Below are 21,176 nucleotides of genomic sequence, written 5' to 3' on the forward strand. Positions count from 1 at the left end.
GCTCCATTTCCTTTTTTGGAGAATTTTGAAATGTTTGGTTTTCATTCCAAATGTAAACAAAACTAATTTTTATTAAAATGGTCCATGAAACAGAATCACCTTTCTTTGAATAGCGCTATACATTTTTCTGTTCTTTAGCTCTTTGCTATGGACAGCAAATACCAAGTATCTTTCTATCCTTCCTTCTTACTTCTCCACAGTTGGTGGACAATACTGCTCCTATGCTATCCTATGTTATGCTCCTCATCTGTAACAGTTTCCATGTTTCTCTCCACTTAACATTTATTTTAAATCGTCTTTCCCCTAATCTCACCACACCCTCTCTCAAATAAATAAATCAAACTTGAGTCTGTGGTGCTTCTCCAAGCTCATTCATTCTCCTTGAAAATTCTTCATAACACCCTCTCCAACTCCTCTACCACTATTACCACCCTAATTTTACTGTCTAAGAGTAATCAGTGGAATGCTAGTTGTATTTTTAAAATGCCTACAGTTGTAGTAATCGAAAATTCTATTAACAATTAAGAACTTTCTATTTTTGTAAGTAGGATTTTTATCCTGTCAATGTCCTTTTATAGATAGCAGTGCAAGATGCACTCTGTATTCTATTTAACTGGCATTGATGTTAGGCTTCTCCTCATGTGCAAAGGAAGGAGAGAACTTTTTGTTCTCTACATATGCTGCAATGGTCCAAATACAATGTTGCCAACACTCACGATTTTATTGCAAGTTCTGTGATATTTGGTGATTTTTCTTCAAGCCCCAGCACCCAAAAATCAACATGACAATTTCAAGTTCCATTTTTTAAAAAATCCTTCATGGTTGTGGAGAAAAGCTTGGAAATGTGACCCAAGTGCACCCTAAAGGCTCAGAAATCAAACAAAAAGAACCAGAAATGTAAATTTAAAAAATCACATTTTTTTAAGCCAGTCTTGTGATTTTTGGAGTCCTGTCTCATCAGTTTTGAATGCTTTGAGCTGGCAATAGCTGAATCAAATACATTTTTCTGATTTAAAAAAATCCAACCACACCATATCTCCATATCCAGAAAACAGCACTGAACCTGGGCATATCTGTGATGCTTGAGTGGAAAAAATGTGAATAGACCACATGCCACCACCAGATCTGTCCTCCCAAAACAAGACAGATGCCCCTCTCTCCTGCTCCCAAATCACAGCTTTGCATGGATTTCCATGTTTATCCTTTGAAATTCTTACAATCAACAGAAGTTCCATATGTTTACTTACCACCGGTCTGTGTACATCCCAAAATGCTCGCTCCTGGCTATCAAGGATTTTCCTTTCTATCTTGTCTCTTTTCTTGTCCACTCTGTCAATGTTGCCATATATTTAAGACAAACAATGTTAATTGTAGTGCTTCTAAAAACAGTCACAGACAAATCCAGCAATAAAACTTCAAAGGAACTTACTTTGCTTGTGCTTCAGCTTGCATAAAAATAAACTCCCACTTCCGGGCAAATGATCGCTGTAGCCTGGCCAAACTCTCCTGAAAATACAGTGTAAATGACTTTAACTGTGCTTTAAGTTATTCATTGTCTAACAGTTTTTAGACTGTCTTCAAAACCTCCAAAGATGATGTTGCACTCAAAAGCCATAATGCACAGGCTAGTGTAAATGTAATCTATTTATTTGGTGGAAAGTGTCTGACACAGTACAGGATAGAACACAAAGTGTACATTATCTGTGCCCCCATCTCTTTAAGGTTTGGAACTCTGCTGAAAGGTATGGACACAGTTCTAGTGAGTTGGGTTGGTTGCTGCAGAGTTTGGCACTTCCAGAAAAACACAATAGCAGCAACTTTTGTGGGTGTGTTGGTTGGTTGATTATTCCAAATATTTCAATGAAATGCTCCAACTTTAAACCATAGCGAGGTCTGGAAATTTAGCAATGACATTAACTTGATACTGCCATTGATTCACACTAAAACCTCCATTTGTCTTCTACATGAGCTGTTTGTGTTGTATACTATAGAGATGACTTTAGCTGGAACATTAGAAAGATATTTTGGGAATACAAACTTCTTCTAAAGAAAATTGACCATTGGTCATTGTGACAAAGTTCCTGCTCTACCTTGGTGGGTCTTGCGCTTATTGGCGGATTTTCTCACCTTGAAGCTTCACGGCAGCCCTCAGCTTGGCCGTTTTTCTGAACCCACAGTCTAGGTTGATTCCTCCTGTGTCTGACCAGGAGTTGGGAGGATTTGGGGGGAACCTGGGCCAGTCCCCTACTCCGGGTTCCAGCCCAGGGCCCTGTGGAATGCAGCTGTCTAGAGTGCCTCCTGGAACAGCTGTGCGACAGCTACAACTCCCTAGGCTACTTCTCCATGGCCTCCTCCCAACACTTTCTTTATCCTCACCATAGGACCTTCCTCCTGGTGTCTGATAATGCTTGTACACCTCAGTCCTCCAACAGTCTGCGTTCTCACTCTCAGCTCCTAGTGCCTCTTGCTCCCAGCTCCTCACATGCACACCACAAACTGAAGTGAGCTCCTTTTTAAAACCCAGGTGCCCTGATTAGCCTGCCTTAACTGATTCTAGCAGCTTCTTGATTGCAGCAGGTGTTCTAATCAGCCTATCTTAATTGTCTCCAGAAGGTTCCTGATTGTTCTGGAACCTTCCCTGTTACCTTACCCAGGGAAAAGGGGCCTGCTTAGCCTGGGGCTTATATATCTGCCTTCTATTACTCTCCTATAGCCATCCTGCCCGATCCTGTCACAGTCATATATGACCATTGGTCATATAAAAAATGTTTGCAGACTAAAGCTGTCTATTATTGTATAGAACATTTATTTAATAATATTTTTATGAAACTTGGCATAATTCGGCACTCAGATATGCTGGTAAATCTTGAGCAATTCCACTGGTTGCAGTAGAATTATTCTGAACTTTCATTAATGTAAATGGAAGCAGAATTTGGTCTACTGACTTCAAGGGAGTTTCAGGTACTCAATTTCTCCCTGTGCCCCCCGTTTTATGTTAATTATAGTGAGGTTAACTGAAAAAATGCCTGGGAACTTGGTATCAAATAATCTGACTGAAACTGTATTAATATTTACTGCAGAAAAGTAAAGGGATATGTCTTCATAATTCAATCAATAACCCACATACTCTTATAAAGATACCATGGGCCATACTCATCCTGCTGTAGCTCTTTTGGCTTTAGCAGAGTTACAGCAGGGCAAAAATTGGCCTAGTATCATTAAAACTAAGGGTACAATTTTCAAAAGCACCGAAGTGACTTAAGAGCCCATTGAAAGTATATGGGTCATAGACACTTAAGGTCAGATGTCTAAAGGTATTTATGTGCCTAACTCCCATTGATTTCAGTGATTACCTTTAAAAATCTGGCCCTGTCTAGGTCAGTTTTGAAAATGGGACTTGACTCTTCTTGACTTGAGTCCTTTCGAAAATTTTAAGCTAGATCTTTAAATATATAATTGGAGGCCTTACACACTGTAGTACAGTTCTGGCAAACATTGGGACATATTTGATTCCGACTGCATGGGATTGGTGAACAGTTCACCTGATGCTGGGAAAAGGATCTGTGCACAATTGGATTAGAGATGGGCCCAAGTCTTAGTTCCCAAACACCCCTGAACTTTGGGGAGGTATGAATTCAAACTTTGCAGCTGGCCCCCCTCTAAGGCATGTTGCACCAACAACCTGGATCCCAACACCCCAAAACCATGGGAACATTTGGAATTTGTTTCTATCTCTATTCACAATGCACCAACTCAATCTTCATTGCTTAATATAATACAGCAGGCTCTCATGTACAACAGCATTTATGGATTCTGAAACACTAGCACTTGAGTGCCGGTTGTCACATGCCTCGACACAAGTTTAAACTGCTCAATTTATAAACTGCTGCACTATAAAAAAGCGGTGGCCTTTGTTTCTCATGTTATCCTACATTCTGCTGAGCTTGGAAATCTCATTTATTTGACATCCCAGTTCCAGGAAAGGCTCACATACTTACTGCTTCATAGTCTGCTAGCTCAAGCCGTGCTTTGTTTTGCATTGTTCGCTTGCAGAGGTAAACCGCTAGAACACACAGAAAAATAAATCAAATCAAATCAAATCAAATCAAATCAAATCAATCAATCCTTTTTTGCTATTTCATAAACATCCATGCCCCAGAAATCAAGATCTCAAGGTCATCCACATTCCACATTGACATGGACTGGTAGGTTTTTTACCTCTGTGTTTCTCCCTCTATAGCACTGTTGGATTAGCCACTGGATCAATGAGGTCCGTGCCCAGGGCCCTGGCCCGTTGGGGGGGCCCAGAAAAATGGGTGCCCCCGGCACCCTGACCTGCTCCATCTGCCCGGTGCTCCTGCTGGGATGCGGGGGCTTGCCCAGCTCCCCCTGCCTGCCCAGTGCTCCTGCAGTCCCCACATCCCAACCCCACTCCTGGGCTGGAGCGCCGGGCAGGCAGGGCAAGCCCCTGCACTCCAACCCCATTTTCCCGACAGGAGTGCCGGGAGGGGAAACCAGGGGGACTGAAGGCAGAAGGGGTGGAGTGGGGAGGGGCCCCTGCACTTGCTCTGGCCCAGGGGCCCCACAAAACCCTAATCCGCCCCTGCTCTATAGTTAATTTTTTAGAACAAGGAGGTCAATACATACAATGGTATTTTTATTGAAGTGTAGCTTCTGCAAAAGCGATTAATGGCATAATTATTTAGCTCACTTTACATGATAGCAGTAATAAACAAAATGTTGGAGGTGAAGTTTTGTTTTTGTTTTTTTGTTTTTCCAGGAAATAATTTGTTAAAAAGCTAAATGGCACCTTATCTTTAAAATATTGCATATGGACTAAAAGAACCAAGAAGTTTATCAGGAGGTGCTGTCCTATTTCACTAGTAGAAGGGTTTTCTTTATTGTTTATTTATACATTATTATTTTCCCATTGCACAGACACAAATCTACATCAACAAGAGAAACTCACAATTAAAAAGAAAAAGGGAACAATACAAATACAAATAAAGACTCAAAGTATCACTCCAATATATCTATAAGAAAAAATAATGTGGGAGTGAAAATGAAAGAGTAGGAGCATATCTTTATATGCAACATTGGGAACAAATTTAGTCTTATTTACATTGGGGCAAATCCAAAGTAATTTCACTGACTTTGGCAGCGCTGTTCTGGATTCACACCAGTGTAACTGAACAGAATTTTGCCAAATATATTACAAGCAACAAATGCTGAAAAGAAAAGGGTTAAAAATCAAACTAAGGTGAGACAGAGGACAGATGTTAACATTACTCACTAAATCATTACATTAATGGCTTGATCCTCCAGAATCCTTTATGCTTCCAAAATTCCTATTGAATTAAACTGCAAATCCTATACTTTTCATTTAGGGGCAAATCCTATCCTTCATTTCAAGACTGTGTAACTGGATTCAGTACAGGTGACTCCTCCAGAAATGAGGTGTAGGGTGGGGCAGAATTTTTCCTCGCAAGGCTGAAGAGAAACACCATAACCTTTTCATGCCTCCACAGCCCCATCCCCTCTGTGGGGTATCATGGCCTTTTGATTTGATTTGTATAGGCAAGAATCCACCAACCCCATCCATGGACTCTATGCTGGGGACATAGAGCCCTCACAGAGCTAGGCTCCAATATATTCTGAGGGAAGGAATCCTGGCCCACCCATCCCCATCCCTACATAGAAAAATGCATTTCCACTGCTGGCACAGATAGGTAAGATTTGCGTCTAAGAACTCAATCCTACAGTCCGTACACAAGCAAAAGTCCCTTGCACCTGTTCTAATCTTGTAGTTTAAGGAGGCCAAATCAATAATACTTAAGATTCCCAGAGACAAAATTCTCTTCAGACAAAAGAATAAATCTTAAACATAGTTTCAGTCTGACTTGCTCCTTCAGCTCCAAGGCATTCTATTATTTCACTGGGATCACGCAGGGTGAAAACCAGAAGAAAACTTACATTCATTGCAAGTGCCTCTGAGCTGTAACTGGGGCTCCAGATATTACTTAATGGAAAGAAGAATTAAAATTTGATATCTATGTTACTTTTTCTGTTCTCTTCTCCATTTGTATTCTTTCCATTTTCTTCAAAAGTGTTACCCTCTGCCTTCTCTGATATTCCCTCCTCAGGTACTACAAAGATATATCTATTTGTCACACGTAATTTAGCAGGCTGAGGTACAGAACTTAACAGCCCCAGTTTCATTGCATATTTAAAGCACCATACATTTATACTCTTGCCTTAGGGTTTGCTCTGAAATCTAGGAAAGAGCATAAGTGCTGAATTCTGGCTCTTCTCACTGAGTTGAATGGTAGCTGCTGGTACATAACTGAGGGCGGAACTGGGCCCTCATTACAGTCCATCTTTTTTTTTTCTTATTGCTTTCAAAATTATTTTCTTAACTGACGGATCCAGGAAAAAACTCCTGTCAACATTAGCTCTAAGACATTGTGAGGATTATTTTTAAAAAATGTATTTATTAAGATGAGCGGAGAGGGTTCCAGGAACTCCATGAGCTGAATTTAAGCCTGTCAGGTAACCCTAACAGCTCTTTAAATATAAATAGAAAACTCCCACTCTCTTCTTTTGCTTGGCCTACTGTAAAACTAATATTCTTAGAAGATAGTCACCCAACCTATTTTCAATATATTTATTGTACTTTGTTCTTTGTCATCAGCCTAATCTCCCTTTCTAAAGCATTTATTTCTTCAGGATCATAATGTTCATAGCAGAACAGACCAATGATTCACTTTTTTCTGGCAGCCTTTCTTTGGCTGTGTCCAATCCAAGATGTGTCAACTGAAGGTCTGAACACCCCACAATCTGCCTAATTCTGCTACACCAGGGCAATTTCATGGTGACCCCAAGATAAACAGTACTGGCCCACACAAGTGTAATAGTCTAATCCTGTTTCAACATTTACTATCTGGAGTAAAATGAAAAGGGCTAACAATTCTCATGCTTCCAGACATATGTTCATCGCAGATCAACAGGACTGCTTATGTAAGTGCTACCTAACTTGAGCAAGAGTTGTAGATTCAGGCCCCTGGCATAACTCTTAAATGGTTATAAAGATCCAAAAAGAAGAACACAATATCATGTAGGGAACTTGAGATGCTATAGGATACTTTTCTTCAGTGTAAATAACTTTCTGTAGCCTCAGACTAAAGATTCTTTATTTCCAAAGTAAATCAATTTCAACAATAAAAGTGATGTGACACCATATTTGTATGGTGTGTAGGTAATTTTAGGACTTAAAGAAGTGAGGTCCATTGAAATGAGCTTCATTAGAGAGGTATGACACCTGGAGATCAGTGTCTGATCCTGAAGCATGAGGATTATCAGCCTTTGTCATTTTATCCCAGTAAGTAAATTTCAGAACAGGATTAGATTCCTTTAATTAAAACATCTGCTGTTATACTACGTTATTTGTCTCAGTAATATCTTGTGGCAACGAGTCCTGGACCTGTCTCCTTGAAATTTCCATCTGACTTCTTTTTAGTATGCACATTTCTGAGCCAGGACTTCAAAATGGTTACGTTTATCCCTAAAGCCTTTCCTCCAGGGTATTAAAATGTTTCTCTTATTTTAGGAGTCTAATGATTATACCATCTGGCCTTTTTTATGCTCATTAAAACTCTTTCTACATGTCAGGTACTTAAGGCAGAGTCTAAAGTGTGCCCGGGAGGATTTATCTATCTGGGAAGTATGACATCTCTGCTGATGCCAAGGCAGAAGAAAATGATGCTCAAGGACAACTTCAACTCTTTGGTTCAATTGCCCCCCATCCCACCATTGTGTTGCCAGCACTCTCACTTTTAACATGAATGCGGCCATTCTGGGATATTGTTAAGGGCTTCTTGTGGAAGCAGCAGCTCAAGAATTTGAGCTGAATTGTTTGCGGTTTCCCAGACAATACTACTATTTTAACTTTTCTAAGCGTACTTTATCCATAGATGTCAAGGCCCTTTACAAAAGAAGATAAATATCACCCTCCTTTTACAGAAGAGAAAATGGAGGTGCAGAGAAGTATTTTTTTTTCCTTAAGAGGAATGGGAGTTGGAGTTGAGGAAAATATTTATTGCAGCATCTCTAAGGCACTGATTGCACAGTACTTCCCAGACTTTACCTTGTCCCATCTGTAACAATAGTGGTTTGCAGTTACTACAGTTGGTGAAGCCTGGCTGGTAGTGCATGGAGAGGGAGTAAATAAGTCAACTGTTTTCCTCCTTTCTTCCAAAGCAGTCAGTCATAAATAGCTGGTTCAACAACAAGGTGAGAGGCACATGGGCATAATTGGGGGGGGGAGGCATTACTCCCCCCCCCCCAAATACAAGCCTCTGGCAGGCACAGAATTTGCACCTCCAGTGCACGCCCCCATTGGCCTGACTGGAGCTGTCCCACCAAATATAGAAGACAAACTACTCCTATGGAGAGGCAGACCAGAGTGCCCACTATTTTGAATTCACGTTTCTGCTGTGCATGCATACCTAGCTAGAGCTGGAAGTATGATCTGTAGGAATGCTTTTAACAACAAAGGCCTCTTATTTTTACATATACTTTTCTTGGGGGGGTGAGGGGTCAAGTTGACAAATTTAAATAGGTGGGGTGCCCACAAGGAGACCACCACATGGTCAGAGGTGCAGTTACCGTGGAAACTGTTCTGCTCTACAAACTGGTCATTTGGCTGTATGGAAAGCCTTCAGAATACTAGTGGCACCTTAGAGACTAACCAATTTATTTGAGCATAAGCTTTTGTGAGTTTATGCTCAAATAAATTGGTTAGTCTCTAAGGTGCCACAAGTACTCCTTTTCTTTTTGCGAATACAGACTAACACGGCTGTTACTCTGAAACCTTCAGAATACTACTAATTGCACTGAGGAGAACCAAATCTATTCAGCAAACAGCATCATGTGCTAAACTCTAAGTTACATATGGCATATGTGACTGCATAAGTGACAAGATAGGGTCCTAAACATCCTTAGGGCCAATCATGAAGCAAATTCTGCCATCAGCTACAAACCAGTTCAAAGCAGTCAAAGACTGGATTGTCGCTGGTGAAAGATCAGAATTTGGCCCATTCATTTTCAGCATCTCTTACAATAAAGCCACAATCTCATTGGAAGTAACCCAATGCAACAGAGTACTTCATAAAAATTACTTGACATAAAAACAAATGATATATAATGTAACAAAGCCTGATTCGTAATCTCAGTTTGCTAAACATGGACTGCAACATACAATCTTATTTTAGTGCTTGTATACTTTAACATGATTTTGCAATCAATGTGATTGCCTTCCAGTAAAACAAATTATATAGTTGTAGCACTAACATATGATTTAGAACAGATTGGAGTACCATGGAAAAACAGAGCTCGAGTAGCAACGTTTTTAAAGACCGTATCAATGAGCAATGTTCCACAAATTTAGATGACCAAGGTAATTTAAATGTACAAGGAAACAGAATAATGCCACACTCAAAGGGATGTCATAGAGCGCTGGACTGGAACCCATAAGACCTGGATTCTAGTCTCATCTCTGCCACTTGAGTACTGGGTGACCTTGGGTAGGTCACTGCATCTCTCTATGCCTCCATTCTCCATCTGTAAAATGGGGATAATGACACTGCCCTGCTTTATAAAGCACTTTGAGGTCTACTGGTGAAAAGTGCCATATAAGAGCTAGGTATTTATATTAGTATGTTTGTTCTCTTCCCCTGAACTTACTTTTCTGTTTGCTTATTTTCAGTAGGGTCGTGCTTTCTGAGGCACCCAACGTGCAGTGACGGTTTTTCCAAACTACTAGACATAAGCCCCACTTTAAACCCGCATCTGTCTGGGCAATAAGATAAGAATCTATTTAAAACAATGATAACTCACCTATTCGGCCCATCTACACAGCATCTAGGAATGAGCCTCCCATCCCATTTCCATTCCACTTATGCCAGCGGGGCTCACACTACTACTCTAAATATAATGGTGCACACGGTGCTTTGAAGTTGCAGCTTGGGCTGAAGCGTGAGCTCTGAAGTCTGGAGCGGGGAGGGGCTTGACAGCCCCAATTCCAGTCTGAGCCACAACTTCAAAGTGCCATCTACACAGCAATTTTTAGCTGATATTAGCACACCCTGCTAGCACAAGTCTTTGGGCCTGGGTGTAGACGTATCCATCAACTTCTATGGGAATTGAGCTAATGAATTGCTATGTTGTTTTTGAAAATCTCACCCACAATAACTGAGTTACAAAATGTGGGCAACTTGACAGCTCAGCAGTAAAATCACTGAACATGTCTCACTGATGTATGTTGCCTCTTGGCAACAGCTTTTAAATATATTCAGCCACAATAACCCATTTTCAGGGTTTAGCCATTTTCATCTCTCAACTGCTTAATTATCATTTAAAGCTCATGTAAAGCCCCTGCGGGGTTGGGCTTTTTATTTTATTTTTAAAGAAAACCATACAGATAATTATGAGGTTTCACACTCTGAACAAGGAAGAGGACTAATTTTGTACATTACATACACTCATTTAGTGGAAAATCCACAGCTCCCATTCTAAAAGTTTAAGGCCATGAAGTTAGTTAGTTGCTCAGCTAGAGCCTGATCAAGCTCCCACTGGAGTAAGTGACAAAACTCCCACTGATTGCAATGGTACCAGGACTGGGTCTTTGAAGACTACAGACTTGCAACCTGACCTGAACCCAATGGGAATCAACTACAAGTGTTGGGTGCAAATTAGACTGGAAAAAGGGTTGACTCAGGCCAGGTTCAGGATGGGCTTTAAAATTAGGCCCAAGAAGATGGCAGGGGAAGGAGGGGGGGAGGCAAGGGCCAGTGGCTGGTGGAGGTGGCACCACCAGGGGAGGCAGTGCTGTACTCACATCAGCTGTTTCCAGATGAGGGAGAAAGACACACAACATGGCTTACCTGCAAGTGCAGCAGTGTGGCCAGCCAGGACCCTGCAGTGGGCATCCTCTGCCCTGCCCCACCTTGTGTCTCACCCTGACTGCCCAGCATGGAGTATTTCATGGTGCCCTTGCTGCAACAATTCAGGAAACCTGAGGTAGTGATCGGGGGGATCTGTAAGTGGCTATCAATCATGCGCCACCACACCATCCCAAGGTCGATGCCCCTCCCACTCTGACCCCCTCCCTGTGCCTGGATTCTTGCAGCAGGGCCAGGCAGGAGGTGGCAGTGGAGGTGAAGAAGAGGGGGGTTACTCTGTGTCTGCACAGTGATGGGGCTGTCCAACCTCCTGACTGCCCTGGCTGTGGTCTGGGTGGTCCAGGGGGCTGCGGCCTCACCAGGGTGTGGGTATTGGTGGCCCTGGGTTCTTTGGGGTGGCTGTGGGGCAGGGAGGGGGAGCAGTGCATGTTTGTGAATAGCAGAAGCACATGGTCCGTTTGCAATGTCACAGCCATGTTGCTCTTCTAGCTCCAACATTGGCAGCTCTGCATCTGACCTTGCAACCCAACTTGAATCCAATAAAACCCAGCTACAAGTGTCAGATCAGGTCAGATATGACAATGACTTGACAAATTTGGGTTTGGATCAGGTTAGGTTACTTGTGGTCTAGTTGGGTTCAGGGTGGGCTTTACAATTAGGCCTAATAACACCTCAATAGAAGACCCCACATAGTAGGATCAGGGGAACCCATCTACACTACCACCATGGGGACGACATTGTTATCTTTATGCAAGATTCCAGTGAATCAGTGAGAATTTTAAATCACAAGAAATTGAGGGCCAGGCTGAATGTCTGTGAGGCAGAAGAGAAGGAGAAAATCCTTACAAGAGATTATTTTTAAGTGTGTCTTTCAATGGCATGGTTAAATATTTTTGTTAAAATCTTTTTTCAGCCAAAAATAAAGATTCAATTATACTAACATTTTGTATTGATTTTGCCAAATTGTTTTGATTGGAAAAAATATAAAAATGATTATGAAATTATGAAAAAAAACCCTAGCATGGACACTTTATTTGGTTTAAGAGTGCCTGATATAGGTTAATTTAATCACAAACATAAATCATGAGAATTTACAGATGTTACCTTCACCTATTTCTCAGAATACATGTGAAGCTAATGTTAGCTATAGGACGAAATTCTGGCTTCAGAGTCAATGGGAGTTATATGCATACATTCAGTATTGCCAGGGCAAAAGAATAAAAGTTAAAATAAGGTCTACAGAGTTCAAACAGATGCTGTCCTGAGGACAGATAAATTAGCAATCTTGGAATGTGCCAGATAAAGGATTAGAGTAAATCTGCACTGCCAATAGACAAATCTGTAACAAGTGCCCAATTTAAGTATCACCACCATTTACAGTGCAAATTATTCCATCTTTACGTCACTGATGCTTCTATAAAGCAATTCATTATTTCTGGTCTCTAGGATGCTTACTTAACTCAGGTTTCATTTTCCACTTAAGCATAAAAAACAAAATGCCAGTTTTTATGTGAACAAACTGGGCACAATAACTTTCATCATTTAGACTCAAGTATCTACAATGCAAGTACACCCTCTTACATAAGCCTGGAGATGTTCAGTTATCGCAGGCTTCAATGGTTTTGGAGTTCCCCATGGCCATATACCACTCCCAAATAAAATCACTCCCATGTCTTTTGTTAGCTCCCTATTAATAGACTAGCAGATTTAATTTTCATATTAATAATGAAACAGTCAAATCAGTTTAGTTTATTCAAAGCAGTGATTTGAAAGTAATTCTGAAAATTGTGAATTATATTTATAAATCTTTACATTTATTCTTTCTATAAGAAATTACATTGCTTATATGGAAAAAGGCCAGGATTTAAACCTAGATTAACAATGCATTTATAGTAATGCAACAGCAAACAGATGTTTAAAAACAGCTATTTGGGTCACATTTGATTAGAAAGTTCCAGAGAACTTTTCCTATGCACATTTATGAAAACGTTGGCAAACAACCTGGACAGGCTGCACAAGAGAATTCTCAGCTATAACTTCTTGTTCTTATAACCTAAGTGCCACAGTTATGAGACAGAAAAAAATTACAGTTCTGTGTTAAAGAGCCTTGCACTTTGGAGTCACTCTTGGGACCAGGGACTATGAAAAGCTGTCTCTCCTCCTATATTCTGCTGACCTGGTTAACATCAGCTAAGGCACGTCAGTTGCTGATTCCTAAGATAAAGTTCACTAAGACAGGTAGAAGGACAGCAGAGGTCTCGCACCGATGGACAGCCTTCCATGTGGTCGTCTACCTGCATCAAAATTTGGCAGGCTTCAGGATAAAACACAGGGCATCCTGGTTCCAGCCAGCTTTGAACGGGGACTTTCACTGAATCATTTATGTGTCAGAGGTGGTTCCTGGTGACTAATGTAGTTCTGCACAGCAATACAATGGGGTTTGAATTCACAGAATCTAGAACTGGGAAAAAACCTTGTAGGTCTAGTCCAACTCCATGCTAATACCCGTTTGCTCCCTTGAGCACATGTACTAGCATTTTGTCCAGTCTCATTTCGTGTGTGCCGAGCAACAGGGCTTTCCCATTGTGGGTTTAATCTACATGCTAATAGATTATCATTTTAGCCAGTCCTTACACCAAGCTATTGGCTAGGATATTCTGTATATGCTGCCATTTCTATAGCATTCAGTTGTTTTACATTTAAAAAGATACAGAACTGCAACACTGTTCAGGTACAACGTTAACACGATGCTGTACCTAGTAAGGGAGACTTAAGGACCCAGTAGTTAGGGCACAAAACTGAACAGAAGTCTGGAGACTAAGATCTCATTCCCATTGACTCTGTCTGACCCTGGGCAAGTCACTTACATTTGTATCTTAGTTTTCTCATCAGTAAAATGAGGTTAAATGCTACTTACTTAGCTTTGTAAAGTGGTGTGAGATCCCTGGAAGAAAATCACTACCCAAAAGCTAATGGTATTTTATCATTACTAATGACTAGGAACAATGGGCTAAAAGTATGAAAGATTGCATTTGGCAGTAAGATTTTATCAAGGTGTGGATGTCTCCCAAGAGAAGTGTTCAAGCCCCATAGCTTGATATATAAAACTTGACAGGGTAAGACACTAATACCAGTAATACCATTCTAAGAACCAAACCTACAACGTCAGGGAGATGGGTTAGATGACCTAAGAGGTCTTATTCCCAGCTGTGGATTCTATGAATTCAAACTGTATTGCTATGCAGAGCCACATTACTCATCCACAAGTAGCACTGAGGAACTACGTTTTAAGAAACAAATTTCTATTAATGCTTCAGAATATTCATGCTCTGCTGCCATGCCTTCTCCAAGCCACTGGCTCATATTTATGGACTGATTTTTCAGAGATGATGGACCCAGTCAGCTCCCACTGAAGTCATTGCAAGCTGTGGGTGCTCAATCGTTCTCAAAACAGGTTGCTTATGGTTTGGCAGTTTTCCTAGGACCCCTGCTTGAGATCTGGTTAAAAAAATTACAGAGGTTTACTCTGAATGCTTCCCACTTGCCAAATTATTCAGTGGAAAGAGATTAGTAAAATGACTGCCTACTAGAGAAAGAAAGTTTGAGACAACAGGTCAAGTTTTCAAACAGGCATTTTAAAGTGTGAATGCAAAATAAGTAGACAAACACGTTCTACATGGAAAATTAAGCTGAACAAAAGTGTGGCTTATGATTGCAATTGCCTGTCTGTGCTTGCATTTACCTAGTATAACTTATGTTCTGCAGATGCAACTGAGGTATGACAGGCCAAGTTCAGCAGCACCATGACTGAATTTGGCTCTGATTGGGAAAGACAATATCTCTAGAAAGAAAAACTCTCGAAAAGAAAATTGACACTTGAATTCAGCAGGGCAATGCAAAAAGATAGACTTTTTTTTGCCTTCTCTCCCATTTCATAAAGAATCCCTGATAGCTGAAGCTTTCAGTCTCCACTTTACCTAGAGAAAGAGAGAGAGAGAGAGAGAGAGAAAAGCGGTATACTGCCACTGGGGATTATTTCCTTATTTTATTGTAATTCAGCCTGGATAAAAGAGTAATGAACATTCATAGTAGGCGGGTGAGGTAATATCTTTTAGTGGATCAACTTCAGTTTGTGAAAAAGACACGGTCTCAAGCTACACATTTTTTCAGGTCTAGGAAAGATGCTCAGAGAGTCACAGATAAACACAAGGTGGAACAGATCGTATCACTTAAGTAGTTAATATACATTTTAAGAGACTATTCAAGGTGAAGCAGGCAGTTAAATCCTTTGCAGTCATAAGTACATAAAATGGGAGTTAATGGGTTACAGATTGTTGTAATAAGACATAAATTCAGTGCCTTTATTAAGACCATGATTTATAATGTCTAGCAAAATGATGAATTTAAGTTCCTAGGCTCGTATTTTGAGGTGTTGTGCAGGCTTCCTTTGAGGATGAGGACTGAGAGGTCAGATATGGAGTGATCATTTTGTGAGAAGTGCTTGCTCATGGGTGATATGGTGTTTTTGTCTTTTATCATTTTGTTGTGTGATTCAATAGAAGATCTGTGGAGCTCGAAAGCTTGTCTCTTTCACCAGCAGAAGTTGGCTCAATGCTCTTCCCAAAAATCAAGAATTTTTTTTAAACTCATTATTCAGATGAAGTGCATATTTGGGATTCTGAAAATGCAAAAGTAGAATTTCGCTGCAAGTACACATGTGGAATTTGATGGATATCTTTTATATAAGGCCAAATTATGCTTAGAGTTATAGAAGTTGCACAAGAAGTTTAGTTAGTGTCACCTTCAGATTTCTGATCCACAGATTTTCCTTTTGTTTGACAGATAAGGATAACAAAAGGTCTGTTCTCTACAGGTACATTTGAATTAAAATAGAGACAAACAGCACATGAGAGAAAGCTAAAGGTTATTGGTTATATCAATGGGGAAGTGAAGCTCTGCATTGAAGCTATTGATATCTTATCCTGTCAACTGCCCTGTCAAGTAAATTCCAAGCTCTCTCAAAATTTTGTACAGATAGATTTGATCTTTGCCAGCATGAAACTGTATGCCAATTTAGTTTTACATCTGTTTCTCTATTTTTTTACCCAGATCTGCATTTTTGTAACCAAATGCAAAACACTGAACTAATCTGTTAACAAGATGAAAAACGTAAATGAATTTTTGCAAGAAGAGAATACCACTGAGGGACATTTTGAACTATCCATTTCATTTCTGATTCTCCACATAGTATTCTTTGTCTGGCATTCTGTAACATTTAACTCACTAGCATTTGTAGTTGACTGCAGCCTATTTGCTTGGTTGTTTTTATAGTCTTCTAACCTCATGTCTTCTACCTGCTAAATTCCCTGCCCCCCTGCACACACGTGAAGAAGCAAGTACCTCGCCAGCCCAAGTCTGACACATGAACTTTCATATCACTTTACAACCATTGTTTTTTTCTTTTCAGTCAGAATCAGTGGAGTCATGAAAATCCAGTTCCTTCCTTTGACTCCCCAGAACCCAAGCCTGCAATCTCCTGCCCATTCTATCTCTGTGAACTTATCCTGTCCTCATCTTCTATAATCTTCCCTCTCTTCTATCCTACAACAGCAGTGATGCCACTATCAATCAATATCCACTTATTTAATCCCTTTCCCCAATTTTTTCCCTTTCCCACTAACCAAGCACCTAAAAACCTTCTTCAGCTATCTGAATGGCCAGTGTCTTGAGAAACAGTGGTGTCTTCCTGGTCTAACATAATTAGAGCTAGAAATAACAATAATATCTCACACTTTAAAAGCACCTTTCATTTGAGAATCTCAGTACACTTAGCACACATTAGTTTAGCCTCACAACACCCTTGTGAAGAATTATTTGCATTGTACAGATAAGGAAGATGAAATACAGTCTATGATTTACACAGGTCATAGAGGACGACTGTGGTACATCCAGCAGTATAACTCTTCCTCCAGAACTCTCTCAAGAACAACAAGTCCTAACTCAGATGCTGGTAGCTTTCTCTCCCTCAAACACTATGGACATCCTGCTTTGCCTTGGCTTCTCTCCCAATCTCTATTACATTCAATCTGTCACCGTTTCTCACTCTCTGCTTTTCTCACCTGCCAGAACTTCCCAACTGAGTTGGGCAAATTACGGCACCTACTGGCAGAGCCTGACTGGGGATAGCAGGCCATGTACTGCAGGAATGGCAGTGCCATTGATGTGTTACTACCTAAAGAGGAGCAAGTTGAAAGCTCCCAGACAGGAGAGGAAGAGGATGAAAGGGTGCAGTGCATGCTCCCTATAGAGCAGATCTCAAGGTTCTGTCTGGTTCCAGGAAAGTGGGACCATTACCAGACTCTGACCCAACAACTTGTCCTCTCTGGTGATGCTATACCCCTGCACAGGGGAGCATAAATTATTGCTTTCTCATGAGATCAAGTGTCCTCAGGAAAGGGCAAAGAGGCTCCCTGTGCTGCCTTCCACACAGAGCACCCACGCAGAGGAAACCACCCCAGATTGATATCCTAAACCAGGGGTAGTCAATAGGTGGACCATTGGCCAAATCCAGACCGTCAGACACTTTTGAACAGACCCCAACATATTTTTTACTTATTATCATCATTATTGTTTGGAGTTTTTTATTGTTTTCTCCAGAGTCTGGACCTTGACTATACCTTTACTAAGAAATTTGGACCTTGATAAAAAATAATTGACTACCCCTGGCCTACACTGTAATTGGTAAAAGCCTCTCATCCTAACCACTACTATTCCCTGGCCTTCACCTCTAGTGCAGAAGAAGCTGCATATTCTTTTAGACTCAGGAATCTTTTGTTTTTCACATTGCCTAGATCTATATATTTGCCTACCATCACCCACAAAATACTGTCCTGTTCACAGCAGACACTATCTCAACCCCTTTGCTGAAGCTCTTATGAATGTCTTCCTCTCTTCTTGGCCTGAACTAGTGGAATGATTTCCTTTATGGACTTCTTCAGTCCATACTACTAATTCTTCTAACTTTGTTTTGTCCAAAATGTACCAGCTAATCGCCTCATTTATGCCATAAAATGGGAACACATTACCTGACCTTTAGTCCATTTCAGGAACCAGTACACTACCTCTCTCACAGACTTAAAACATTTGCCCCCCCTCACCGAGCACCGCCCAACTCCCTTTCTGAAATTATCATTGTAATTCAGCCCATTCCACTGTTTCCAGCTGGTTTCTTCACATTCAAAGGCACATATCTGTCTCCTTTTGTCCCCATAATCCAGAACAGCTTCCCTATCTCGTTTTACCTATTTGAAGATTCCCTGGTAGCTCATATCCATCTCTTCTCTTGAACTACAGCTCCTAACTCTAGAACAAAAATTAAATCCCCTCCAACTCTCACTTTTCCTCTGCTCAATCCATTCTATAATTTCACCCACTTCTATTCACCTTTCTCCTGAAACGTTTCTTATTACCGCCTCCTCCTCCTCCCTCCAAAATACTGTTTTCTACATTGTTACAATTATTTGTTGTATTTACATAGACTGTAATTACCTGTGAACCTTGGAAATTTTATCTGCCTTTTATCTTTCTTATATATCACATTTAAACATGAGAATGTGGGAGAATTAAATTCCTCAAATTTCCAACAGCTGTGAGTCACTAAACCCAAGAAAGGAATTGACAAGCCTCATGAGAATTGATCCCGTATGCACATGGATTAACATTTATTAGATTTGGCCAAACTGAGATGAACCCTGATCCGTCTGACTATGAACATAAATAGCCTCAGTATTTCATAAACTTTCAATGACACAAAAGTGTTTTTAATTTGCCAGAAGAACCTCTATTAATCTACTGAATTAAATTTTAAATAAGAGAGGAGTTGGGCATATAACATTTTAATTTGAAGAATAAATTATTTTATCATAGTACAAGTATGTTCAGCCATTAGTGCACTCACTCACTCTAGAGCAACAATATAAAGCAGAGCCAGCTTTCTAAACTGTGAGATCATAGTTTTAATAGCCACATGAACAAGCCATAAGACAGGAACTCTATCCAATACAGAGAGGATGCAGAACTACTCAAACTCCACCAACAATCTAAATTACTGCAAAGGATCCACACCTTTACTTAAGCACCAAGTCCTGCTGAATTCAGTGGAACTTTGCATGGGAGAAACTTTCCAGCATGGTTGGGTCCCACTGTACATAACTTTAAATTGAAACAATCAGTTAAATGAAAGCCAAGGACTTACAGGTTTAAACATGACTAGTGATTCTGGGTGCCTAACCTGAGACATTTTAAAGGACCTTGATTTTCAGAGGTTGAATGCTCAGCACTTTCTGAATCATAGAATCATAGAATATCAGGGTTGGAAGGGACCTCAGGAGGTCATCTAGTCCAACCCTCTGCTCAAAGCAGGACTGATCCCCGACTAAATCATCCCAGCCAGGGCTTTGTTAAGCCTGACCTTAAAAACTTCTAGGGAAGGAGATTCCACCACCTCCCTAGGTAATGCATTCCAGTGTTTCACCACCTTCCCAGTGAAAAAGTTTTTCCTAATATCCAACCTAAATCTCCCCCACTGCAACTTGAGACCATTACTCCTTGTTCTGTCATCTGCTACCACTGAGAACAGTCTAAATCCATCCTCTTTGGAACCCCCTTCCAGGTAGTTGAAAGCAGCTATCAAATCCCCCCTCATTCTTCTCTTCTGAAGACTAAACATCCCCAGTTCCCTCAGCCTCTCCTCATAAGTCATGTGTTCCAGTCCCCTAATCATTTTTGTTGCCTTCCGCTGGACTCTTTCCAATTTTTCCACATCCTTCTTGTAGTGTGGGGCCCAAAACTGGACACACTACTCCAGATGAGGCCTCACCAATGTCGAATAGAGGGGAACGATCACGTCCCTTGATCTGCTGGCAATGCCCCTACTTATACAGCCCAAAATGCCATTGGCCTTCTTGGCAACAAGGGCACACTGTTGACTCATATCCAACTTCTCGTCCACTGTAACCCCTAGGTCCTTTTCTGAAGAACTGCTGCCGAGCCATTCGGTCCCTAGTCTGTAGCAGTGCATTGGATTCTTCCGTCCTAAGTGCAGGACTCTGCACTTGTCCTTGTTGAACCTCATCAGATTTCTTTTGGCCCAATCCTCCAATTTGTCTAGGTCCCTCTGTATCCTATCCCTACCCGCCAGCGTATCTACCACTCCTCCCAGTTTAGTGTCATCTGCAAACTTGCTGAGGGTGCAATCCACACCATCCTCCAGATCATTTATGAAGATATTGAACAAAACCGGCCCCCGGACCGACCCCTGGGGCACTCCACTTGATACCGGCTGCCAACTAGACATGGAGCCATTGATCACTACCCGTTGAGCCCAACAATCTAGCCAGCTTTCTATCCACCTTATAGTCCATTCATCCAGCCCATACTTCTTTAACTTGCTGGCAAGAATACTGTGGGAGACCATGTCAAAAGCTTTGCTAAAGTCAAGGAACAACACGTCCACTGCTTTCCCTTCATCCACAGACCCAGTTATCTCGTCATAGAAGGCAATTAGATTAATCAGGCATGACTTGCCCTTGGTGAATCCATGCTGATTGTTCCTGATCACTTTCCTCTCCTTTAAGTGCTTCAGAATTGATTCCTTGAGGACCTGCTCCATGATTTTTCCAGGGACTGAGTTGAGGCTGACTGGCCTGTAGTTCCCAGGATCCTCCTTTTTCCCTTTTTTAAAGATGGGCACTACATTAGCCTTTTTTCAGTCATCTGGGACCTCCCCCGATCGCCATGAGTTTTCAGAGATAATGGCCAATGGCTCTGCAATCACATCGCCAACTCCTTTAGCACTCTCAGATGCAACGCATCCGGCCCCATGGACTTGTGCTCGTCCAGGTTTTCTAAATAGTCCCGAACCACTTCTTTCTCCACAGAGGGCTGGTCACCTCCTCCCCATGCTGTGCTGCCCAGTGCAGTAGTCTGGGAGCTGACCTTGTTCGTGAAGACAGAGGCAAAAAAAGCATTGAGTACATTAGCTTTTTCCACATCCTCTGTCACTAGGTTGCCTCCCTCATTCAGGAAGGGACCCACACTTTCCTTGACTTTCTTCCTGTTGCTAACATACCTGAAGAAACCCTTCTTGTTACTCTTAACATCTCTTGCTAGCTGCAACTCCAGGTGTGATTTGGCCTTCCTGATTTCACTCCTGCAAGC

At 41.2% G+C, this 21,176-nt stretch overlaps 1 protein-coding gene across 6 annotated transcripts in view; it reads right to left on the bottom strand.

Moving 5' to 3' along the window:
• Positions 1-21,176, bottom strand: part of RGS7 (regulator of G protein signaling 7) — a 411,985-nt gene that overhangs the window by 57,668 nt on the left and 333,141 nt on the right. For all 6 annotated transcript variants that reach the window (XM_074948899.1, XM_074948901.1, XM_074948902.1 and 3 more), the window contains exons 7-9: positions 3,999-4,063; positions 1,430-1,506; positions 1,248-1,329 (exon numbers count right to left, since the gene is read on the bottom strand). In XM_074948899.1, coding sequence (XP_074805000.1) covers positions 1,248-1,329; positions 1,430-1,506; positions 3,999-4,063 — 224 coding nt within the window. The remainder of the gene's footprint in view (positions 1-1,247; positions 1,330-1,429; positions 1,507-3,998; positions 4,064-21,176) is intronic.

The sequence above is a fragment of the Natator depressus genome, chromosome 3 (assembly GCF_965152275.1).
Source record: "Natator depressus isolate rNatDep1 chromosome 3, rNatDep2.hap1, whole genome shotgun sequence".
In the NCBI taxonomy this organism is placed as follows: Eukaryota; Metazoa; Chordata; order Testudines; family Cheloniidae; genus Natator; species Natator depressus.